Consider the following 23,092-nt stretch of genomic DNA (forward strand, 5'->3'; position numbering starts at 1 on the left):
ACGCACCCCAGGTACAGGTAACTACCTACTCCGTACCACAAGCAGCTAAGATACCGACCAGGGGAACCTAGCGCCTCATATTGTACTGTACAGTACATCCGTACTTGTATGTATATACAGTTATGTAAGTACTGTGTAGTCCGTACACTACTGCGTCTGCACATCCAAGATCCGGTACCTTGATCTCAAGAACAAAAGAGGGAGAAGCGATGTGTGATTGGGTACTACGGAGGCCTTGGTCTTTCGCCGCCTTGTTCGTGATAACGAAGCTTTACACTTATTCCACTTAGCGCACGGGAGCTCTCAATACCCTAGCAGTTGGGAACCCTCCAGTGAAGCATCACCTCGTCCTATCAAGCAGTTGGTCGTCGTTTTATCTTCCTGAGTCCATCTCTACCGTCGCCTTTCTTGTAAACAAGAACGCCTCGCTCGGCGCCGCTCTCCACGCCGGTCGGGGCACACTTCTTTGGCTGAGGTCTTGCCGTGGGAAAAAAAAAACTTGGAGAGGGCCTGCTTTGGCACCCTACCTAGGGCTAAATACTACATACCTCCTGCGACTTCCGATGTCCCGGATCTGTCCCTCCTGTGATTCCCAATGTCTCGCACATTCTCGTTGATACCTTATTGTTGCGATGCAATGCCTGAATGGCGGCGGATCTGATTGAGTTCTTTATTAATCCGCGAAAGGCACTATGGCGTACGCGTATTGCAACGACCCGATGTCGGTGGATAACAGGGCGCATGAAGCCCCGTCGCAGTTCGCGACAGCTTCTATCCGGGCACATTTGGAGGCCAGAAGGTGGTGGCTCACCTCGACACGGTAGAACAATCGCAGCCAATACCAATAACGCCTGCCGAGGCTCCCCCACCAGCGGCTGCCAATACCAGCAGTACAATATGCGGACTTGGTCGTCGAACATTCTACTGCGTCCTGTTTGCGGCAGCCGTCCTCCTCATCGGTGCCATCGCAGGGCTAGCCGCAGGCCTGGTGGTCCAGCGAAATCGCGGCAACTCCGATGAGCCTGATGCGAAAGCTCCGGATTCCGAGTCGAGCGATGGTCCCTCGGCCACAGCTCCCTCTGGATCCAGTTCCTCGACCCCCGCTCCGGCCTCATCGATTCTCGACAAGTCCCAGCTCGCCACTACGAAATGGGTCAACGAGACAGGACTCGCGACCTACGTGGTCTATCAGCCGGCTCCCTCATGTTCGCGAACTGGCACAGCGCCAATGCGACGTGGAAGCCAGTCAACATCTCGGACCGCATGCTGACTGCACAGCGCCCAATTTTCCCCAAGCTGGGCACGCCTCTGGCCTGCCTCACTTGGGATAACTCCCGTAGGTACCTATATACAGAGAGCGTTGGCGCCTCTTGTGGGATTCTCCGATTCGTGCCGCCGGCAACCCGCGTTTCTGCCACCGTTGACGGCCGTTGACGGTAAAAGCGAGCCATGATTGACAACGTTAGCTAACAACTAGGGTGTTTGTATAGATGTCGTTGTGGTTTTCATCGATGAAAACAATACGGTTCGCGCGGTGCACACAGAGGGCGACGGAGACTATATGGCTTGGAAACACTCGGCGCTGTATGGCCCGGGCGAGTTGTCGATTCCTGCGTCCCCGCAGTCTAGCCTGGCGGGCTACCAGTTCTACTGCTGGGCGAGGTGCCAAGAAGCGAAGAGGGTCAGAACAAGGTGCAAGTATTCGTCGAGGGCGAGCCGGGTGAGAAGCTTCAGCTCTGCGACTACGGCCTCTCTCGCAACTTCTGGCGAGATGAGGATGCTCCTCTTCTTTGACGCGGGAGACAAGCTGGGTATGATGCACAGGAACAGTGCCAACGACTCGACTTGGGTGCTCGACGGTGAGTTCTTCGTTCAGAGTCCGGCGTCTACACCAGTTAGGATCCAGATCTGTTAATCATGAGACCATCCCCCCCAACAGAGAGGCCCTCTCGGGAGCGACACCCGACGTTCCCAGGACAGCAGATAGCTGCCACGTCATTCCCCATCCACTACGAGGACGGGACGACTCCGCCGGGATGGGCGATTCTCGCCGTGCAGCTGGAGAAGTACGGCAGCCTTACGGCCACGTATTGGGATCCGAGGACTCAAGAATGGACCTTTGGCAGTCCTGTAGAGCTCGTCGGAGGGCCGGAGCCGCCGCCGGCCTTCACGGCGATCGGCATAAACCTCGATCTTAGGTTCTACGGGATCGCTGATGGGGCCATCCTGGAGTACCGCGTCGATAAGGCCTCCTTCACGAGCTTCTATTTCACATCAACGCCGGTCATGCCTTAAGCGGACAGGTCACGGCGTATCCCGAAATAGTACGTAGCTAAGCCTTCTGGTTATTGTTCAGGAGAGTTGGCACTGTACTGCGGTACGTACCTGTACCTTGGCTTTGAGCAAGAGCTACGGTCGCCTTCGGAACTCTGAAGAACGTCTCGGCCTCTGGGAACAAAGCATAGATATAGTAAGACTGACTACCTCGTCTCACCGTTTCTCGTTCCTACTCTGTCTGTACTCAACCTTGTCTCCAATCAAACGAAAGCCCGTTTCAAACCGTGCGTGTCATGGAGCTACAAAAGACAAATGTGCTCCGCGAATAGCTGGATAGTGCTTGTTACCTGACTTAACAAGTGCCACTTTTGGTTTACAGCCGCTGGTTGCGAAGTCAGCCACTTGTCGCCGGGCTTTTGTCCTGCCGAACCATGACGCGGCCTGATCACCGCAAACGCGCCTTGTTGCACAACACCAGCTGGGACTGGACAGGAACGCAGGGGATCGGGTTGAGCAGTGTACGGAGTAAATGTTGATCGGAGATGTCTGAGGCTCAGACGGTGCGCACGAGCCATGACGTGCTCGTTGGCCTTCGTCGCATAAAGCTGCGGCCGTACGGAGTAATCCGTACACTCCACAGTACGGTGTACTAGCGCGGGCAACTCGTGTTGGGATCGTGGCCCCGGTAAGCGAACATTCCGATCACGAAGCCGCTGCGAGGGATCTTCCAACTCCCATGACGTCTGCAATACGAGCGCTCCACCGATCGCAACCGCAGGCAACAAAAGAAGATGGCTCTGATCGCAGGCCACCTTTTGAAAGAGAGCCCAGCCATATAACGAACAAAAAAAAAGAAAACACACCCCCTTGGGCGATTCTTGGCAGCAACCCACGCTTGTGGTAATCCGTGTTTGATAACCCATTGGGCGTTTGGAATGTGACAGGTTTACGGATACGGTAGCTGCTGCTACTGTATTCTCGATTGAGCCTTCTGTGCGATTCGAGGGGGCGCCAAGGCCGCTCAACCCGTTGCGTTCTGTCGGCTCGGTGGGGGCCCTGCCTAATATGCCCCCACACTACGCTGCCCAAAGTACTAACGTAATCCATACCCTGCTCACGCGGCTACCCTGCTCGCGCAGCCAAATCTCCACCCAAACCGCCACCCAATTTACCCCTGAACAGGAGAAATATCTAGGTAATAACAACAATTCCAATAGCCAAACAGCCAAGTAGTATAGTTTAATTCAATCTAGTGATACTTTCCTTAGTATTATGTCTATCTATCTACTTAAACAAATCCCGATTACTTAAACAAGTTCTTATCTATCTTATATTCCTTCTAAACCAACTTGACAAAGCCTATAACTCTATAAAGTGCTATACGCTGTTCCTTTTCCCTCTGTTTAATAGCTTCCTTTTCCTCCCTTTCCTGCTTCCGTTCCTAAATCTCTTATATAGTCAGTATCCTTGCCTAGCTAAAGTGCTTCTTAATCTTCTTTGTCTATCTGTCTTTGCTTTTGTTAATAAGCTCCTGGTTAAGTATAGCTAGGGTAATATTATTAGTATATAGGGCTAGGAAGTCCTCTTTTAAAGTAGTGACCTAGTATTTTAGAGGAGTATTATAAAGCTAGGAGATTTATTTAATAAGGTTATTAACTTTAGTAGCTAGATCCTTCAAAACTATAACTTTAATAGATTACCTATTCTTATTAGTAAAGCTTATAAATAGGGGAGTCTTTGGATAGTAGTAATTAAGGATTTTCTCTAGGTAGAAAGGAATTAAGCTAGCCTTATATTATATATTAGGGATATTCTTTAGAATTATCTTTTATACCTATTAATATATATAGAGGAACTAAAGGTTATTAATATAACTAGTATTAAAAAGAATATCTTTATTAATAGCTATATAATATATCTTTATAAGTAGGCTAAAGATACTAATATTAAGAGGTTATAAGATATATATTATATATAGTAGTAAGTAAAGAATAATAATATTATGGATAATATAGTATTCCATAAACTCTATTAAGATATAATTACTATAGCTATTAAGAAGAAGAAAGTAGTATTTACTCTATATATAAGATACTATATAAATATTAAAGTACTTAATCTATTTAAAGGTAATCTTATAATTTATTCATCTATTTAGAGATATATAAATAGCAATATCCTTATTAACTTTATTATTAACCTATAAGTATTAAATCCATATATCTTTAAAGATAATAAATAGTAAAAGAGAGTACCTATTAGCTAAGATATACTTAATAATTAAGACCTATTTATAGTTACTAAGCTAGATAGAAAAGGCTTTAAGTTCTTTATATAGGAAGATAATCTTATAGGCATCACTAATCCCTTTTATATACCCCTTCTTATCTATATTATAGATATTATTATCGGCTATAATATACTTTAGTTAGGTATTCTAGAACAAGACAAACCACTCTACCAGAACCTTATCATTAAGTATATCTTTCTAGGCTTAGTTAAGGTTATAGCTTTATCATACCTTTAACTCTAGTTACTATATTATAAAGTTATAGTACTAGCACTTGCTAAGAGGCTTATTATTACCTTTTCTAATAAGGAACTAAGTAGCTAGGCTCTCGAGGGCAGAGATAGTCATCGGCTAGCCCTAAGCATCAAGCTAATAGACTGCCTTAATAACTATGTTCTCTTTGGCTAGTATAAGGCATTAAAGATATTACTTAGGGACCTTGTTTTCCTTTCTCTTACCGGTAAAGCGATTGTATAAGGTAGAAGCAGGAACGTTAAAGAGCTTTGCGGCTTGTCGAATACTATAGACTTGTTTAGCATTTAGGGCGTTAATGGCCAGGGTAATAGATGCCTCGCGTTTAGCGTGTTCTATCCGTCGGTCAGTAACAGTTATTATAGTATTTAAAGACGATAAACCAGTGGAAAATACTATTGTTCGAATTACTGGCTAAAAGGCTATTAAAGTGGTTGCGAATTGCTGTTTGAATTGCTGTTCGAATTGCTGTTCGAATTGCTGTTGAATTGGTGGAAATTGGTGGAAATTGGTGGAAATTGGTGGAAATTGGTGGAAATTGAAGTCTTAGATATCCCTGCGCGAGCAGGGTAGCCGCGCGAGCAGGGTATGGATTACGTTAGCGAGACATTGAAAAAGGCAATGGCCGGCGGCTGTGCAGAGTCCAGACTCCAATCGCTGCTGCCTCTAGAATCTGTGCTCCGACGGCTCTGAATCGGGAGAGTGGCGGGCATCTTTTGCGTGTCAGAAGAATGATTGCACGTGGACGACACTGGCGCTCGACAGTGAGAACTACTGGCGGAGCCATAATTCTATTGACTCGTTCTCACGCAGCCCCATGTTTCGACGGCAGTTCGTGCCAACCAGCCAATGTGTAACTGACTGCATCGCCGCCGGGGATCCGGCCCAGTGCACTGTTAGCGTCGCCGCCGCCGGGGCTTGGCAGCCATGTTGCTCGCGAAACCCCTGCCTCTGCAGCGTCATCTCAGCTGAGACGATCTGCAAGTGTCCCGCCCGCGGACCGGGATCTCAGCGCCTCAACAAGGGACCCTTTCACCGTAGTGTACTCGACACGAGGGCGTCAAGGACGGCAGCTTTATCTTCCGGCGGTGCTCCTCCCATGGCAACGGCAGACCTCGTTTCGGCCAACCCTCCGAAGCTCGAAAGCAAAAAGCAGAGTTTCTGCGACGGGTGGCCTACCACCGTGCACATCCACTATATACATACATCCCGACCTCTGACTGTAGGTTTTTGTTCGGAATATTTCGAGGTCGATCTCAAAGGCACGTGGTGGACGGGAGAAGTGCAGCAGCATCGTCTGGTAAGACTAACTAGTTCCGCAAACCCGGAATTTTCTTCCCTTTGTTTCTTTCTTTTTCTTTGTTTCTCGTTTGCGTGTCTTTGTGTCCACTCTGTGCTTCGCTTCTTCCGGAACGTGGCCAAGCGCGAGATCCAACCTCATTGCATCACTCGTTGGACCCTGTGTGGACACCCGGGATCCGGCTCCTTAGCCTGTTTCTGAGCTTTTCTTAATCCACGACTGTCCAGCCGCTGTAACTCTAATCCACTGACCATAACACAGCGTGACCACTCAAAGAGGGTGAAATCGGCGGCGACTTTTTGCTTCCGCATATCAAGGCGGCAACGTCTTTCAGGCGACCGGGAGATTAATACATCATCCACCTTTTCCCGTTTTGGCCCGGCTCTTCCGTCATGGACTTCCTCAAAGGCCGACAGTCGCCTTCCCCCGAGACCCTTCTTCCCGTTGACGCCCGGGAGAAGACCGTTGAAGGGAACACCACAGTCGATAATCGACCAAGCCCAACTCCGGTCAGCAAGATGACATACGCTCGGAGAACCGTCGCCGTCTTGCTCGTCTCCCTCCTGGTGCTCAATGGGGTCGCCTCGGCGAGCTCATGGACGCCATGCCACAAGAGGGCGACGGACCAGCAGACGTCGAAGTCGGCTTCCTTTCCGGCCAAGCTAAAGGAGGCATCGCCAGAATCGCTTCATGGTCTTCTTGACCGATTCCTGCCTGATAAACTCCGCGATGGCGCGCTCGAATCGGAACACAGGGCTGCGGCGGCGGCTCACCCAGCCGATCCGGTGCTGACTACTACTACCACTACCATCCTCGAAGTGAGAAAGCGCGACGACAGCAATGCGACCGACACGAGCTCCAACACAACCCCGCCAGAGTCGTCAACCTCGGACACTCCACCGGAGAGTGAGACGTCTGAACCCCCTGAAGAAACAGAAACTTCTTCTGAACCCCCGACCGAAACCAAGACCACGACCACGACAACTTCCCAAACGGAGTCTCCTGTTCCTCCCAGCAGCAGCTCAACGACCCCTCCGCCACCAACCAGCAGTAGCGAAGCGCCGCCTCCTGCTACCAGCAGCACCGAGGACTCCACCCCAACATCCACCCCTTCCACTTCCTCTCCCTCTTCCTCTTCACCGTCTGGTACGTCTTCCAGTCTAAGTGAACCCACTTCTTCTTCGACTTCTACTGGGCCCGGGACATCGTCGTCCACGTCTTCACCTCAAACGCTCCCGTCCTCCTCGATTCCCGGAGGTAGGTGGGCCTGGTCGTGTTTGTTTTTGGTGTTTTTTTTTTTTGTTGTTGTTGTTGTTGTTTTGGTCCCTGGCCCTGCTTCAGCTCTTTGCTACCTCCAACATCATCTACCAATGCGATCGTTCAGAGTCTCTAACTAACCGAACCAAAACAGAGACAACCCTGACGACTACTACCAAACCGCCTTCGACGACAACCCGGCCGCCGCCGAGCTCCAGGGCGACCACCGAGACGTTTACCTCGACGTCACCCGACGGCGTGGTCGTCGTCGTTACTCGGACCAATTTTGTGCCCGCCGAGGGCTCCGAGACGCCAGCGCCTTCCTCGACTGGCGTGACACCGTCCCTTCAGAACTCGGCCGTGCGCTGTCTCGGCGTCGGCTCGATTCTGGCGGCAGGCATGGCGGGCGTCGCCATGCTGTTGGTGGCGATGTAAACCAACCAACCACCAGCTCTAGCATGACGAGACGGGAAGAGGTGGGCCCGAGAGGTCTCGTTCGGACATGGAGAGATCGAGCCTCATCACCTCATGCGTTTTGTTCCGTATTGCTGTCTGTTCCTTTGGAGGGGGACAATCTGCATTGCGCGAGAGGTTCGGGATGGTTGTTTGCTTTTTTCCCCCGTCTTTAATCACATCGCATCGTTAGGCATTCATTACGGAGTCATTCGAGATTTGGCGTCACTCTCTTTTTAATGCATGCATCACGCTGCGGAGTACGGCACAATGTACAACATGTAATAGCGGCATCGGGCTTGGGAAGTTGGCCACGACTGGTATCACGTTCCTTTCATCATTCGGGGGGGGATAAAAGCAAAATTAGGATAGAATGTCGGATGGTCACTGGCCGGCAACGCACACGCGAGGATACATAGGTAATAGATAAAAGGGCAAGGCCACACACATTTGGTCGGTTCAATCGGCGGTTAATTAATCGACTGAATTCAACGAATGCTTTGACTGCAGCGTTCTTGGTTGCATCAGTTTAAATTGGGTATCGGTCAGAGTAACATATATACACAATAAAACACACTCTCTTGGTTGGCTGGGTTAGCCGTTACCTGCATCCAGCAACTCGCCGGGTTGTTGTTGGATGGAATGATGCAAACATCACTCCCTTTCCATTGGCTTCCCTCCACCGAGTTTTTTTTCCCGGAAGGTTGGCTTCTCCTTTCCTCCCAATCCCGAATAACATCGCCAAAGCACCTTCAATTAGCAACAGTACTGCACCATGAGTCGTAGTATCTTAGCCTGGCCCAATCTTGGGCATGTCGTGGTGCTCGCTCAGTCGCGCAAGGTGCGCGTTCAGCTCCTCGACGCGCTGCTTGTGCGTCTTGAGCAGCTCGGGTCGGATGCGCTTCGACTCCGCGAGCTCTTTTAACTGTGTGCCCCTGTCAGCTTTCTCATTGCCCCTTTATTGGTTCTTCCCGGCCCGCTCTTGACAGGTTGCGGAGAGAGAAGAAGGGAGAGCGACAAGAGAGAAAGGGGAAAAAAAAAAAAAACTTACCCTCTTCCGCTTAACCTCGGCGAACCTCCGCTCCGCCTCCGTCTTGTAATCGTCCTCCACCGCCGACGCCGGCGGCCCATCCTCTTTCTGCAGCTCGCCGCCCCGAGCCTCCGGCGGCGTCCCTTCTCCTCCTCCTCCTCCCTTGTCCGCCCCCGTCCCCGGTGTCCCTTCCTTTTCTGTCGGCACTAGGGCCCTCTCGCTGCTGTCCCTGCTGCCGTCCCCGCCGCCCGTGGAGAGGTTCTTCTCCAGGTCGGTCGTCTTGCCCTTGTCCTTCTTCTTCTTCTTCTTCGTCACGCCCGCGCCGCCTTTGAGCTTGAGCGGCCCGCGGCCTACCGTGGTGTACTCGTCGGAAGGCATGATCCGAGCGGGGCAGCCAGCTTGTTCGTTGGCCGATCGCTTGTCGTTGGCGAAAGGTCTGGGGAAGGGTAAGAAGGGGCTTTGAAAGCGGCTGGTTACGATGGTACGCAGTCAAGGCGCGAGGCGCTCGAAGTTGATGATTACATAATACGATGGAAGTCTACGGAGTATGTAATCCGTACTTATCGATAAAAGATCTCAGCTGATTGGTAGCCCCACCATCGGTCCGCCCGGCCAGCTATAATTCTGCGGCACGCCGAAATTTTCTTGATCTTTTCTTTTCTTTTCCTTCCTCAGATCAAAAAGTATTCACGAAGTTGCCACGACCGCCACTAGTATCCCACGGTGTCAGGTTGCCTGACCTCTATTGAGGTCAACTTCGGAGATGGACATCCTTGATAGGAAGTTTCTCACCCTGTAACCATGTGGGTGCGAAATGCTGAAAGATTGGAGACATTTCTGCGCGATTCGTCGCGGGTTTGGGGGTGGACGCCGCTCCTCCAGCACGTTTGCTTGAAAGCTCGTCCCCCGTGTTCTTCCGTCCCGGTTTCTGATCCGGACCTAGCGAGACAGGTTCTGGCTTGTCGTTCGTCTTCGCTGTAGTTCTCAGGCCTGACTGCTCTCATTCTTCGTGCTGTGCTGTCGGCTGCCTTTCAATCCGGCGGGTCATTGAGATGTTCTAGGAGGGGTTGCACCACGCTTGCGGCCACTCCGTGCCCGATTGCTCAGTATCAGCCACTATCATTCCCTCAATTCGACGGGCAACCCAAGGGGGGCTCACGTTCTCATTTTGGGTAACAATTGCCTTGCTTTATTATCGGTCTCGTTCTATGCCTGTGTCATGCCTGTGTTTGCTCGTCCAACCCAATTATCTTCTTGCTACCATGCTGGTCCTTCAGAAACTCCTCGATCTGCGTGTCATGATCGGGCCGTTTGGGCGGTCCCGGTGCGGCCTCTGCTGTTGATGGCTCACCACCGGGATCCTTCTGCTGGCCCTGAGCATTGCCCCCAGTGCCGGGACGTATTGGGACACTGTTGCCGATTCATTAGCGTAAGCTCAGAAGGAGCCATCAAGGTGACATCGGATTTGGTACCCTTAGATACGGTGCCCGGACTCTGTTCTTCCCGAGCTTGTTTCTTCACTCGATCCGCAGCCTCGTCCAGCTTGGCCTTGTAGTCGAGGCCACCAGAATCGTTCCCTTTCTTTTCCAGGACTGGCTCGGGCATAGCTCAGATTCAAGCGCAATATAATGACGGAGTACGGAATACTGCCTGTACGTACAGTACAATACAATCAAGCTTGGTGATGAATGACCGACTCGGGTCTTCTGGGGGATGCTCTAAGGGAACTTCGAGTCGCCATGACGTCACCCAAGAGTTACAGAGGGTGCCCCCTGCCCCTGTGGCATTCTAGTTCGCATCACACTTTCTTCGTTTACACTACTGTTTTCCAATTGCAAAGCCGGGCTCCGATTCCAAGACATGCCATCCAACTGCTCGGTTTGGATCGCACCGACTCCTGCCATTGAGACATACCGCCCGCTGCGCACCCGGGCAGTTTCTTCTGTCGTCTCACTCCCTTTGAAGACCGATGTCCGGTACCTCCTCAGCAGGTGGCCCTGGGCTCGTGAATTTAGACGCAGGGAACTTTGCAAGGTAAAAGTTTGAGAAAGAATGTTCGGGTAACCACTCGGCCCGCTCTACTCTCTACGGACTACACCGAGTGCTTTGACCGTCGGTCTCAGTCATGCACGGTGGACCACTCGGGGATTTTGTACTTTTCTAGAACCCCAACTCTTTCTCGATTCCCCTGCCAAGACTATTATTGCCCCTCCAAAACACCCCGCGAACAACGCCCCGCGGTTCGGAGTCAATCTGATCGTTTTTGCCTCATCCAGTTTATGCCGATCTTTCTTGAACCATATCTCAAGACCTAACCTATTAGTATAGCAGAAATCAAAGAACAACCCTCCAATCACAGGCACATTCACTCGACACCGTAGAGTTGGGGACCTAAGAAAGAAAGAATAAGAAGGGGAGAGAAACCAAAAAAAAGCCGCCCAGCATGACCCAATCCGATCCGCCAACCGCTCGAAGACCGATCCCCATCACCATCGTGACCGGCTTCCTCGGCGCGGGCAAGACGACGCTGATCCTCAATCTCATCCCGCAGCTGCGCGCCCTCAATCCAAACTACAAACTTGCCCTGCTCAAGAACGAGTTCGGCGACGTGGCGATCGACTCGCAGCTGGCCTCGTCCTCGGCCATCGCCGGCGTGACCGAGCTGCTCAACGGCTGCATCTGCTGCAACCTGGTCGGGCAGCTGGGCCCGGCGCTGGCCGAGCTGCGCACGGGCGCCGCCTCCCCGGACCGCGTCGTCATCGAGACCAGCGGCAGCGCCTTCCCCGCCACCCTCGCGCTCGAGGTCAACCGGCTGGCGCGGGAGACGGGCGGCGAGTACGTCCTGGACGGCGTGGTCAGCGTCATCGACGTCGAGAACTGGAAGGGCTACGAGGACACGAGCTACACGGCGCGGCTGCAGGCGCGGTACACGGACCTGGTCGTGTTCAACAAGTGGGAGGGCTGCGGCGAGAGGCGGTTCGACGAGGTCCTCGACCGCCTCGGCGATCTCGAGGTGGACGTCGCCTGGGTCAAGAGCGACAAGGGCTGGGTCGACGCCGGGGTCGTGTTCGGGATAGACGGCGGACTCGCCAGGGGGTTGGCAGACGACGAGGTCAAAGACAGGAACCATACGGCGGATGCGGATGGGACTGGGCATGATAAGCATGATGACCACGAGAAGGAGCATCACCAGTCCGAGGTGGAGGTGCTGTCAATCGAGCTGAAGGGAGGCGGTGAGGAGCAAGGGGCGGCCGTGGACGCGGAGAAGCTGATGAACTTCCTGAAAAGCTCGCCTAAGGACGAGGTGTACCGCATCAAGGCCGTGTTGTCGACTTCGGGTACGGTCAAGAACTCGGAGGAGAGCGTGTCGGTGCCGGCATCGACACCTTCTACCACCAACAGGTACATACTGAACTGGGCCTTTGGCAGGTGGACTTTCACCCCGGTGGCGGATGGCGTAGCCGAGCATGCGTCAAGCAGCAACGCCGTCTTGAGGATGACCATGATCTTGGCGAGGTACTCGAGCACCAAGTGGAAGAAGAAGCTCGAGGCGGGCGGGCTGTTAGAACTAGACGGCACAGACAAGGGTGCATTGACGGTCACGAAGGTCAACTAAGACTATACGGCGGTCATAGACGTCGACGATTAGAGTTTACGAGAAGGTTATGAAGAAGAATCTATCCCAAGCCAGCAAGGTCGCACAGGTTACTGTGTATATATATACCAGACGATACACTGCATTCATCACTTATGATTGGAACCCAATCTAGGTCTCCACTTAATTATATAAAATGGCACATATTTGTAGACCCATTCGGCTCTTCATCTCCCTGCTCACCAAGAGAAACTAAAAACTAAACAGAATGGAAAGAACGGGAAGGTGTCTCATCGCAGCAAGCGAGCTCAGATCCACCCCCGATCCCGTCGTTTCCCCCCTTTCCCATCCAGATGTCTGCCCTCCTCTTCTTCCTCCTCCTCCTCCTCCTCCTCCTCCTCCTCCTCCTCCTCCTCCTCCTCCTTCTCTTCCTGATAGATTTTGACAATCTCCATGATCAGTTCCGCGTTCTCTGCCCCGCCATCATTGCACCCCTTCTTCTCAGGTCTCGCGTGCTTTCCCGGCTCCTTCCTTTTCAGAAGATCGAGACCTTTCAGATTGCCAGACACATTGGTTCCTCTTCTTCTTTCCGTTCTTGTCTGCTGGGGGGCTGCAGCCTCCTGTGGTTGATGACGATGTTGTCGGCCATCCTTTTGTTGTTGACGTCGGGGCGCCCTGAGGGACATGGACGCCGCTGCGCTGCCTCCATGAGGCGGCGATGGTGATGACGCGGGGGACGGCCGTTTCTGTTTTGTAGTAGTTTGAGGGTGGGTGGCGCTGGTGGAAGTGTGGTTGTTGTTATTACTGCTGTTGTTGCTACTGACGGTGCTGCTGATAATACTCGATAGTGATACCGGGGGAGGGAAGGATGCACATATTGCGGTAGAGGATGGCGAGGGAAGAGGAGTCCGCATTTGTGAGGCTATATGGGGTTGGTAATGGCGTTGCTTGTAGAGCTGTCGGTGGCGCTCTGCGATGGAGGAGGAGAGTGCGGTGGGCTGTTGCCGGGCTGAGGGAGGTGATGCCGGATTCCCCCGCCTTTCTGGGCGCGAAGGTGCCGTTGGAGCTGATGGGAGGGGCTTCTCCAAATCCACGAACCGCTTGGACGTGGACGACGGAGGCTTGATCTCATCCGCCTCGTTGTCTCCCAAGGATGATGGCCGGATTATGCGACTGGTGCTGGGTGGGGATGGGGACTTAGGCCGCGGTTGAGACCCAGGGGGAGAAGGGGAGGCAGCACGGGGTCTCGCCGGTTGCCGTTGCTCGTCAGTAGGAGTGGGAGCCTCGACTGTGAGTTGTGGAATGCTTCGCCAGCGGCTGAGCTCCCGACTTGCCTCCCCGACCACGACCCTGTCGTTGGAGACAAAAGTGGTGTCAAGAAACCCTCTTTGGGCGAGCCTGGGAGGCGCTCTCGGGGCATCGCTCCGGTTGGGGCACTTCCGACAGAGTCGTAGGTCTGCTTTGCAGTCTATGTATGGACAGTTCAGCGGTAAAGAGTCGTGGTCAAACATCCTGCGGCAAAAGGGGCAGAACCCACGGTGGTATATCTCCATGCACACTACGTGCTCCATGTCAACACCATCTTCACCATCTTCTTTCTCATTCTTCTTCCTCACCTGGAAGTGCTTACCTCCGGTATATCGTGGTCCTGGGTTAAAGTTCTCCCCTAGAACGGCTGCTGAAGTCCGGCTGATGCTCGGAGGTTCGCTCGTGGATGGCAGTGACTGAGCCGTGCCGAAGAATAAAGGGGCTGGGGTGGGCGATGTAGTTGCTACAGCATGATCTGTCCTGAAAACGCTACGTGACGACATCGGTGCCAGTTGGGAAGTCTGCTGTGTCATGATCTCTCTTCCGGCGGCCCCGGCCTCTCTCTGGCTGCTGGGTTCCAGGGGCCGGCTTCGTTGCGCTATTACATTCTGGCAATTCCCTCCCCGTCCCATATCGCTACCAAACAGCGGTCTTATGGCATGCTGGCGCTGGCCGTATCCGCCAATGTCTTCGCTTCGGACCACCCCGGCTGTTCTATCCTGAAGAGGTTCAGGTTTGTCAGATCCAGGTCTTGCACGCCGTACCCTGCTGGTGGCTCCCATATCACGTCCTTCAGTCTCCCAAGGGGGGGATGTCACGGTGAACGCTGACCTACCATCTCTGTTCTTCCGTAGCAGTCCGTTTCGAAACAGTAGTTACGGCACTTGGCCAAAGCACGCTGCCACCTCGCAATCTCCTTGCCGCACTCTTCTTCAGTGGGAGCCTCGATGGGCGTAATGAGCCGCGTCGGCCGATCCGGAGTGTGAATGATTTCAAATTCTTCCTTCATTATTTCGTTGTTCCTGCGCCTGAGCCGACCAATATTGCGAAGTTTTCTTGAAAGCCTCTTGCTCGGACGCTTCACAGTGAGTGGCGGTGTCGCCATCACCTAATTGGAAATCCTGTCGATGGAACATGCTCATAAAAGAGTGAGTGGTGATGCCATGGTGCGTTGAGGAATGTCGGGTATCAGAGTGCTTCTACTAAGAATAAAGAAGAACATGCTAGCCTGCCGCTTTGTACTGAGGCATTCCATCACCGAAACCCTTCAACCAAGAAGCAGCCTGATCACACCTAGATTTCATTGTTGACAACATGGCTGTTTCTTTGTTTCCAAGCACTTCGAATTTGTCACCCGAGAATTGACGTGGGGATGGGGGTGGCGGCATCTGATGCCAGACGAACCTTTCAGTCCCTAACTGCCAGCCTCAAAGACTTACAGTGACAGTTATGTGGTTACTCAAGACTAGCAAAACAGGAGGCAGCCCATTACAAAGCACCTCAACGTCAGACAAGTACGCCAGGCTCTCCTCCTCGCTCTGGCACGTGTTCTCCTGTGGAATGGGTAGCGTGGTCAGCATCACGGCCGTGTCGCTGCTGTTCTGACGCATGAGCTCGTTGAGAATCAGATGCTGAGCCCGGCCAGGAAGGTCGTTGAAGGATAACGACAGGTCTTGGGTCGAATAGCTCGAGCCCGTCTTGTTGTCGTCGCCCGCCGACAGTTGTTGGTAGGAAGCTAGAAGCCCGGGAATGTCGACCGAGGCATCCCCGCCGCTGTCGGACCCTCGTGAAATCGAGCTACGTCGTGACCTCGCAGGGGACTTGGTCCCTGACGTTGTTTCGGCAAATGAGACCTTCTTGTCGACAGGAGTTGTTGCGCCGGAGCTTCTTTCTGTGCCCCCACTCCGTCCATATGACGACTGCCGAGAGAGACTTGGCCGTTCCGTGCGAGTTTCCACTTCGGCAAACATGATCCTTGGTCCGGCACCATCTTCGTTTGTGATGGTCGTCTGGGGAACCAAGTTACTAGAGAACCTTGGAGCCGAAGAACTATGCCTTGACAGAGCCGGCCGTTCTGATTTGAGAATTCCTCGGGGCGTCTGCGAAGCCAGTGGTCCGCCTATTCGCTGTCTTGATGCTTCCGATCCCCCGTCACTACCAGTGAGCTGATCAGAGATAGTGCCATAGGATCCTTTAACTGGCGATCGTGCTCGTTTCAGCTTACGCTCCTTCCTACTGCTCTTTGCACGAGCAAGCACATCAGCGAAGCTCCTCCGCCGGCGAAGTCTGGCCAAAAGCGGCTGCCTGTCCGCATCACCTGCCCTGGGAATGCTTTCAATATCGGTGAAGTGCGCATCAGTGTCGGAAGAGTCGCTGTCTGAGTCGCTGTCGTCATCAAGGTCCGAGTCTGAACTGTCGAGAACGCTGAAGGGTAAATTTTGGGTATGGATGCCCATGTTCACGCCCCATTTGACCAGCTGGGACATTGACGGTTTCCTCGGCAAATCGGAAAGCTGCGCCAGACTATGGCGCCTCTCTCGCGATTCTAAAGGGACACTGTGCGTAGTGCATAGACTTGTCCTGCCGGATGCCGTTCCCATGACCTGAGCTATTGAGGCGAATTCCGTATTCTCGCTGGCAGTCACCGAGCGACTGCCACGATAGACCCGAAGGTCATTCCACCACGCTTCCCTCTTTAAACAAGTATTCACAAGGTTCTCTGTCTCCGGATTCGTAAAGCGTCCGTGGATGATTGTTTCGTAAGTCGTGAGGTTCCCGGAGGCTAGGTAAAACACCAAAACCTCAGCGTCAATCCTTAGCTTCTCTAGCAATGCCTTGACTCGGCCTCGTTCTTCTTCGACTTCGCTCTTGTACTCGACAAACACAATAACTCGTAAACTGTAGGCTTTCTTCCACGTTGGAACAGTATGAAGGATGTATCCCAACTGAAGGATCAATGTGTCTGCTCATGGTCAGCCATGGGCAAGACACTCGCCGCCCAACGAGGACTCACATGTATCAAAATTTGTAGTGAGTACGCTCTTCCCTTCCGCCGTGATTGCTGCAGACATTTGAATAGGCCAGAGATCGATGTATTTCTTCGTGTTGCTACCGTCACGACGCGGCGTTTCCAAAGACTCAAAGCCCTTGCCGATAGCGACGTTCAAGCGGTATCGCAGGGCCAGGTCTTCAAGAATCGTCATGTAGCTGGTTACCGACATCATTTCTTCGTTTCTGATAGCGTCGGTAGGCAATGCCCCTTCTAGGATGCGGGAGGAGGTGTCGCCTCTGCGTCTCCTCCTGACTTTCGGTTCCGTATTGGACGCTTCCTGTTGAGACGAGACAGGCGGAACGGGTGCTTCGGGAATCTGCGATGATGGCCGAGAGCGGCGCAGCTCGTCCATGTTGTAAAAGCCCATGACGGCGATGTTAGGGCGCATGCCCCCCAGGCCGGCCGAGAGTACAAGGCTCCTCACTCCCCATGTTATGGTAGGGGACATGGTCAGCTGGACAAACGCCTTGATCCTCGAGTACTCGGAGATGTAGTTGGTCCAAGCGGCTTGCTGTAACTTCGCCTCGGCAACGCCCGCCGCGAAATCGTCGGTGACAATGACGTGTCCCAGAATGTACAGGGCACCCTTCTTCAGGGAGTTGCAGAACTGTATAAGCCGGGTTTGTCTCCTGGGGTTATTGATAAGGAGGATAATTTGTGGCCTCCAAAACTTGATGTGCTCCGGCTTCAGGCGCAAGAGGTACTTCCTCACTTGGTGGTAAATTAGGTTTTGGGACACATCGCCCCAATGCTTTGGCGGACTCAGGTAGTGGATGAGGAGAAAGAGGAAGACCAAGAGGCAGACAGCGGTCGTGGCGTACGTCTCGTCGATGAAGAACATTGCCGCAGCTGAGAGCAGGCTGCCAATGAGGGCTGTCTGCCAGCTGAAGAACTTGAACCCCGGGCGAAAGTTGGGAGCGGATCCAATCTTGAGCAGGAAACAAGCAAGGTTCATAACGAAGAAAGTCATCTCATGACTGTCAGTACATGGGTGTCCGCCAAAGGGCCTGCCGAGACTCTTACCTGGTATCCCATCGATATCAGCGTGGCAATTTGATTCAGATTGGCGAACATAGCTATTTGTGCAGCAACGTAGGTGAGAAAGATGGCGAGAATCGGCTCATCCGCCTTCTTTGTGCCCTTTCCAAGGGCTGACAGGCCTGGAAAGAGTTTGTCCCGAGCGAGAGCCTGCATGAGCTTGGCGGACCCGATGACACCCATGAGGGCAGAAAAGAAAGTCGTGGCGACTTCTCCGGCGAAGATGACCGGAGGCCATATGTTTGTGTCCTGTATGATGTTTGCGTTGAGGAGAAACGAAGCATGGGCTGTGCTAGACGCCAAGGCAAGAATGACGAGCAAGTAGACAATAAGGGTTGAGAGCATGGCCCAAAGTGTGCCAACCGGGATGGCTTTGCTTGGGTTCCGCAGGTCTCCCGACATGGACGCACCGGCAAAGATGCCCGACGTTGCGGGGAACAAAATGCCAAAGAGGTCTCGGAAGGTCTCGAACCCCCTGTACTCGGTGCCGCCCGAGTGAGGCAGCAGGTTGGATCTTAGCGTCGCCAGGCTAGCTCCCGTAAACTCAACCCCCTTGTCTGGATCACTGAATGGCGGCCGCAGCAGTGCCGAGAGCGGTATGCTGAGAGTAGAGACGGTCAAGACAACTAGCAGAGCGTTGCTTGCCTTCGAAAAGATGGCGCTCCCGGCAAGACAAAGGCCAGTGCACACCATCAGAGCCAGCGTGCCGAAGAGGTAATCCCACCAATACCCTTCAGGCATAGCATCGCCGAGATTGAGCTTGAAGCAGTCTATCAAACCCACGACATTGAGCGCTGTGTTCAGGACCTGTGCCAGGTAGAACAGGATGCCGATGGAACCTCCGAACTCAGGACCCAAGGACCTTGAAATCAAGTAATAAGCCCCGCCTCCTTTCACTTCTCCGTTTGAGGCGATGGCCGAGAGCGAGAGGGTCGTGACAAAGTCAACAGTGTATGCGATGAGCATGAGAGCTAGCAAAGGGAGGTCAGTGACGGTCTAGGGACTGACGGAGCTAGAAGAGCTTACCCAGCATGCCAAGCAGCCCGACCTGGCCGAGGATCAAACCGAATCTCAAGAACATGAGAATGCTGAGGATGTTGAGACATACGGGGATGTAAACACCGGACACCATCCCCAGCTTGTGTCTCTTGCCGTGAGATTCGTGCTCCATGTTGGCGGCTCGCTGTCGTGCCTTGGGATGCGAAACGAGTCCCGAGCGAAGAGCGTTTCGACTGCTCGCTATAAACAAACCATAAGGAAGATGGACAGCTGCATCACAATTCTATAAACAAAAAAGGACAAAAATTAAAAAAAAAATATGAGAAAGACGAGTGGGTGAAACCGTGATGGGCCGCTTCTCTTGCCCTCCGCAGATCGTGTTGTGACCGCTCTTCAGCGCCTCGGATTTCAACGTCAAAGGCGGCACCAAGACCTCTTCCATGCAACTGCTCCACTGTAGCTACCTTGGTATAACCCTGGGAAGACTTTAGCGTAGATCGCCCACCCCACAAAGAGGGGAAGCCTAGTGTGATGTAGCAGAGGGTTGTGCTAAGAAGCATGCAAGATGGCTAGGCCGTGAGTGGTCTTCATGTTGTTGGCCACAGTTGGTTGGCCAGTAAAACACAGGGGTCCGAACCTCCGGAGGTATCCGCTTATCGAAACAGGGAAGGGCCTCGCTATTTTGCACCGTTGACAACCTGAGACGACAAAAGAAGAGAGGCGAAATTCGAATTTTCTCGCGTCGTCTGAAGTCGCACTTTCATGGTATGTGCCAGTGTTTGATGGGTGGCAGTCGACGTCATTTGGCAGGATTGATTCTCCAGGCAGGCAAACCTAGTGTTGCCAGACCGCTAGCGGCAGGCACGATCTCCATTCGGCTGCGGTCGGGCTTCTTTCTGGGTCTTGGCAACTGGCCGAGGTACCGTATGTATGTACGGATTACAGTACAGTAACTAAATACGTGCGGGATGCTCCGGAGACCTTGAAGTAAAAGCAAAAACAGCTATACAAGGATCTCGAGCAAGGCAAGGTTCTGAGATCTGACGATTTGCAGAATGTTTTGAGCTTATCAAAGATAAGACTATTGATATTTTGCTGTTGACTGACTGGGGCGTTCCCGATCTCCAATGTCGTTCTGCTGTGGTCTCCAATTCGTCAGGGTCCTCCCTGGGAGTGCCTGTGGGGGTGTGTATCAACCTTTCAGTGTGCGGGGCCCGGCGCCCCCGTAGCCCCAACGCGGTCATCTGCTGTGTCAGCAGGCCACCCAACCACATGGATGCGTTTTCCCAACCGGTCGACCCCCCATCCGCCCCGATCCGGCCTCGTGCACGCTTGTCTTGCAGCAGGCCAGTCACGGGCAAACTAAAAAAGTTGGGTGTTCGCGCTGACAGCAATAACAGCCTTTTTCCTTCCTTTAGCCTCTCTGTTGCTCAGTATTCGGCCGCCCTCAATTGCACTTCGTACAGCACCCATAAAAGCCATCTTGGGAGTCATTTTCTTTTGCTCTTCGCTGCCTTGCCCTCCCATACCCCAACCTTGAATTGCCTTATCGGTGCGACCGCCGCTATCTGACCCACTCGGAGTTGTGGTGTCGGGTCCGTTCTCAGCCCTGGGCCCCCGACCACTACTCCGTACTCGATACGTGTCGACGTCAACGCCGGATTGTTGCGGGTAGAGGCACACCAGAGCGGTTATAGACCACCCCAGAAATCATGCCAGAGTCTATCAAGAACTCGCAACGACCCACACAACAGCTGGGCACGTCGCCCGGCTCCTTTCGCGGTCGGTCCTACGATCGCGCCGAGTCCATCGCTCGCCTCGCTTCCCCGGTCGCCCTTGGGTCATCCCCCGGCTCGCGCCCACAATGCCCAGCCAGCGACGAGACCAGCTCCGGCGACTTGACCCCTCTTCCCGGTCCCGGCTCCCACGTCGCTGGCCCCGGGGTGTCAGCCCTCGCCGCTGCCTTGTCAAACTCCATTGGCACATCACCACCGCGGTTTGGCACGCCGCCCATCCGGTCAGCTTCCCCCGCTCTGGCAGCCGTCAATGCTCCAGCCTCGAGGACCCCGACAAATTACGGTTCGTTTGATGGGAGGAGACAATGGAATGGCCCGTACGAGGACCCGGAGATAATCAAGAGGCACCTGGTCCAGCCAGGCGACGGGGCATCGGAAGGAGGGTCGAAGAGGACCAGCGATGGGTCCAAGGGAAAGAATTTTGCCGGTGTCTCGCATTCCGGCCTCGATGACGACGAGTTCTCAAGTCTGAAACTGCAAGGCGGCGACATCACGAGACCGATCTACAAGTGGACAGAAGACTTGGTCCAGCGGAACAGGTTGCAACGCAGCAAGAGCTTTAGCCATACCAGGCCGGAACCGGAAAGCGAGGAGCTGGATATCAACAACATCAAGGTTCCAGGAGGCTTCCGCCGCAATTTCATCCGCAGGGCCGCCAGGGATCCGGACGAGGCTGAGCATGGTTCGGGAAGTAGCCGCCCCCAGAAGCCTCCACAGCTATTCACGAACAGCTTCCTCGAGTTCTTGAGCCTGTACGGCCATTTTGCCGGCGAAGAGCTTGAGGAAGACGACGAGGTCCTGAACCCCGGCGAGTATTTCACGTCTGGAAGCGAGAGTGATAGCTTCGACGAAGGGTCGGATGAGGAGCCCATGGAAGAAAGCGCGCTGCTGACGCCGTCGCGGCGCAAGAGGAGGAGGAAACACCGTGGGGGCAGTGGCCAGAACAGCCCGATGAACGCGGCCTTGCTCTTGCTCAAGTCCTTTGTCGGAACCGGCGTCTTGTTCCTGCCCCGCGCATACCTCAACGGCGGCATGCTGTTTAGCAACCTGGTGCTGCTCTTCGTGGCGGCGCTGAGTTACTACTGCTTCGTCCTGCTCGTCACGACGAGACTAAAGATCGAGGGCTCGTTCGGCGACATCGGCGGCATCCTGTACGGCAAGTGGATGAGGAACCTGATTCTGGGGTCCATCGTCATCAGCCAGCTCGGCTTCGTGGCCGCCTACATCGTCTTCACCTCGGAGAACCTGCGGGCCTTTATCCTCGCAGTGACCGATTGCAAGACGCTGATTCCCATCAGCTGGCTCATCATCATGCAGATGGTGGTGTTCTTGCCCTTCTCGCTCCTCCGCGATATCGGAAAGCTGGGCTTCACCGCCCTGGTCGCCGACGCCTTCATCGTCATCGGCCTCGCCTATCTGTTTTACTACGACGTCCTCACGCTCAACACGCAGGGGCTCGCGGACATCATCCTGTTCAACCAGAAGGATTGGACCCTCTTCATCGGCACGGCCATCTTCACCTTTGAGGGCATCGGCCTGATCATTCCGATCCAAGAGTCGATGCGGCAGCCGCAAAAGTTCCCCAAGGTCATGTTCGCCGTCATGGTCATCATCACGACGCTCTTCACCGTCATGGGGGCTGTCTCGTACGCGGCTTACGGCTCCAAGACTGAGACGGTCGTGCTGCTCAACCTGCCCCAGGACGACAAGCTCGTCAACGGCGTCCAGTTCCTCTACTCGCTCGCCATCCTGCTGTCGACCCCGCTGCAGATCTTCCCGGCCATCCGCATCACGGAGAACGCGCTCTTCACCAAGAGCGGCAAGTACAACCCCTACATCAAGTGGCAGAAGAACGTCTTCCGCTTCTTTGTGGTGGCGCTGTGTGCGCTGATCGCATGGGGCGGCGCGGATAACCTGGACAAGTTTGTGGCGCTCGTCGGCAACTTTGCCTGCATCCCGCTTGTGTACATCTATCCGGTGAGTTAGCATACTTCTCTGCTGCTGCAAATCTCTTCTTCAAGAAGATACTTCCTGCCGGGGGGTGGCCCGTACTGACCTGTGTTGTCGATACAGCCCATGCTGCACTACAAGGCGGTGGCCAAGACGGCTCTCCGGCGGTGGTCCGACATCCTCCTGTGCATCTTTGGCTTCGTCGCCATGGCCTACACCACCAGCTTGACGGTAATGAGCTGGGCAAGCGACTCTGGCGGCGGTGGGCTGCCCAGCCACTGTGACACCAGGGGATTGTGAAGGGGATGATGCGCGGTGGTGGTAGGACACTGCGCACACACCCACATGGTTGGGTTCCCTACTTTCCCTTTTTTTTTTTCTTCTTTCTCTTTCCCCCCTTCTCTTTCTCCTTGTGTGTTATTGCGACTGTGAGAGAGGGAGTCATTTTGAGCATGGCACTTACTGGCGTTCGTTGCATTGGCAGTTGTGGTCTTG

The 23,092-nt window shown here is 53.7% G+C and overlaps 7 protein-coding genes across 7 annotated transcripts; 3 read left to right on the forward strand and 4 right to left on the reverse strand.

Moving 5' to 3' along the window:
• Positions 1–1,342: 1,342 nt before the first annotated feature.
• MYCTH_2302231 (uncharacterized protein) lies at positions 1,343–2,436 on the forward strand. Its single transcript, XM_003662039.1, has 2 exons — positions 1,343–1,859; positions 1,940–2,436. Exons 1-2 carry the CDS (start codon positions 1,562–1,564, stop codon positions 2,293–2,295), a joined length of 654 nt encoding a protein of 217 aa, XP_003662087.1. The 5' UTR covers positions 1,343–1,561; the 3' UTR covers positions 2,296–2,436.
• Positions 2,437–4,308: 1,872 nt separating this feature from the next.
• On the reverse strand, positions 4,309–5,532 carry MYCTH_92508 (uncharacterized protein; the record flags this gene model as incomplete). The annotated part of the gene is given in 7 exon segments (XM_003662040.1): positions 4,309–4,328; positions 4,638–4,644; positions 4,658–4,665; positions 4,799–4,813; positions 5,026–5,154; positions 5,216–5,241; positions 5,417–5,532. The coding sequence occupies 7 exon segments, from the start codon at positions 5,530–5,532 to the stop codon at positions 4,309–4,311; spliced, it is 321 nt and encodes a 106-aa protein (XP_003662088.1).
• Positions 5,533–6,205: 673 nt separating this feature from the next.
• On the reverse strand, positions 6,206–9,304 carry MYCTH_2314827 (uncharacterized protein). The gene is made up of 3 exons (XM_003662041.1): positions 8,881–9,304; positions 7,531–8,754; positions 6,206–7,376 (listed from the first exon to the last, which is right to left on the reverse strand). The coding sequence occupies exons 1-2, from the start codon at positions 9,235–9,237 to the stop codon at positions 8,620–8,622; spliced, it is 492 nt and encodes a 163-aa protein (XP_003662089.1). The 5' UTR covers positions 9,238–9,304; the 3' UTR covers positions 6,206–7,376; positions 7,531–8,619.
• Positions 9,305–9,970: 666 nt separating this feature from the next.
• Positions 9,971–10,536, reverse strand: MYCTH_2302235 (uncharacterized protein). Its single transcript, XM_003662042.1, has 2 exons — positions 10,332–10,536; positions 9,971–10,269 (listed from the first exon to the last, which is right to left on the reverse strand). The coding sequence occupies exons 1-2, from the start codon at positions 10,462–10,464 to the stop codon at positions 10,133–10,135; spliced, it is 270 nt and encodes an 89-aa protein (XP_003662090.1). The 5' UTR covers positions 10,465–10,536; the 3' UTR covers positions 9,971–10,132.
• A 434-nt stretch (positions 10,537–10,970) lies between these two features.
• On the forward strand, positions 10,971–12,694 carry MYCTH_2302238 (uncharacterized protein). The gene has a single exon (XM_003662043.1). The coding sequence runs from the start codon at positions 11,303–11,305 to the stop codon at positions 12,473–12,475; it is 1,173 nt and encodes a 390-aa protein (XP_003662091.1). The 5' UTR covers positions 10,971–11,302; the 3' UTR covers positions 12,476–12,694.
• Positions 12,695–15,028: 2,334 nt separating this feature from the next.
• On the reverse strand, positions 15,029–19,293 carry MYCTH_2302240 (uncharacterized protein). Its single transcript, XM_003662044.1, has 4 exons — positions 18,879–19,293; positions 17,838–18,823; positions 16,776–17,784; positions 15,029–16,724 (listed from the first exon to the last, which is right to left on the reverse strand). The coding sequence occupies exons 1-4, from the start codon at positions 19,021–19,023 to the stop codon at positions 15,190–15,192; spliced, it is 3,675 nt and encodes a 1,224-aa protein (XP_003662092.1). The 5' UTR covers positions 19,024–19,293; the 3' UTR covers positions 15,029–15,189.
• Positions 19,294–20,477: 1,184 nt separating this feature from the next.
• On the forward strand, positions 20,478–23,037 carry MYCTH_2302243 (uncharacterized protein). The gene is made up of 2 exons (XM_003662045.1): positions 20,478–22,624; positions 22,721–23,037. The coding sequence occupies exons 1-2, from the start codon at positions 20,564–20,566 to the stop codon at positions 22,895–22,897; spliced, it is 2,238 nt and encodes a 745-aa protein (XP_003662093.1). The 5' UTR covers positions 20,478–20,563; the 3' UTR covers positions 22,898–23,037.
• The last annotated feature ends 55 nt before the right edge of the window (positions 23,038–23,092 follow it).

Source organism: Thermothelomyces thermophilus, chromosome 2, assembly GCF_000226095.1.
Source record: "Thermothelomyces thermophilus ATCC 42464 chromosome 2, complete sequence".
In the NCBI taxonomy this organism is placed as follows: domain Eukaryota; kingdom Fungi; phylum Ascomycota; class Sordariomycetes; order Sordariales; family Chaetomiaceae; genus Thermothelomyces; species Thermothelomyces thermophilus.

Coding starts and splice junctions, on each gene's coding strand:
- MYCTH_2302231 (XM_003662039.1), top strand. CDS start 1,562: ATGGCTTGGAAACACTCGGCGCTGTATGGCCCGGGCGAGTTGTCGATT. Junction 1,860..1,939: donor CTCGACTTGGGTGCTCGACG/GTGAGTTCTTCG, acceptor CCCCCCCAACAG/AGAGGCCCTCTCGGGAGCGA.
- MYCTH_2314827 (XM_003662041.1), bottom strand. CDS start 9,237: ATGCCTTCCGACGAGTACACCACGGTAGGCCGCGGGCCGCTCAAGCTC. Junction 8,755..8,880: donor CCGAGGTTAAGCGGAAGAGG/GTAAGTTTTTTT, acceptor AGGGGCACACAG/TTAAAAGAGCTCGCGGAGTC.
- MYCTH_2302235 (XM_003662042.1), bottom strand. CDS start 10,464: ATGCCCGAGCCAGTCCTGGAAAAGAAAGGGAACGATTCTGGTGGCCTC. Junction 10,270..10,331: donor TCCGGGCACCGTATCTAAGG/GTACCAAATCCG, acceptor AATCGGCAACAG/TGTCCCAATACGTCCCGGCA.
- MYCTH_2302238 (XM_003662043.1), top strand. CDS start 11,303: ATGACCCAATCCGATCCGCCAACCGCTCGAAGACCGATCCCCATCACC.
- MYCTH_2302240 (XM_003662044.1), bottom strand. CDS start 19,023: ATGGAGCACGAATCTCACGGCAAGAGACACAAGCTGGGGATGGTGTCC. Junction 18,824..18,878: donor CGGGCTGCTTGGCATGCTGG/GTAAGCTCTTCT, acceptor TCCCTTTGCTAG/CTCTCATGCTCATCGCATAC. Junction 16,725..16,775: donor CACTACAAATTTTGATACAT/GTGAGTCCTCGT, acceptor GACCATGAGCAG/ACACATTGATCCTTCAGTTG.
- MYCTH_2302243 (XM_003662045.1), top strand. CDS start 20,564: ATGCCAGAGTCTATCAAGAACTCGCAACGACCCACACAACAGCTGGGC. Junction 22,625..22,720: donor CGCTTGTGTACATCTATCCG/GTGAGTTAGCAT, acceptor TTGTCGATACAG/CCCATGCTGCACTACAAGGC.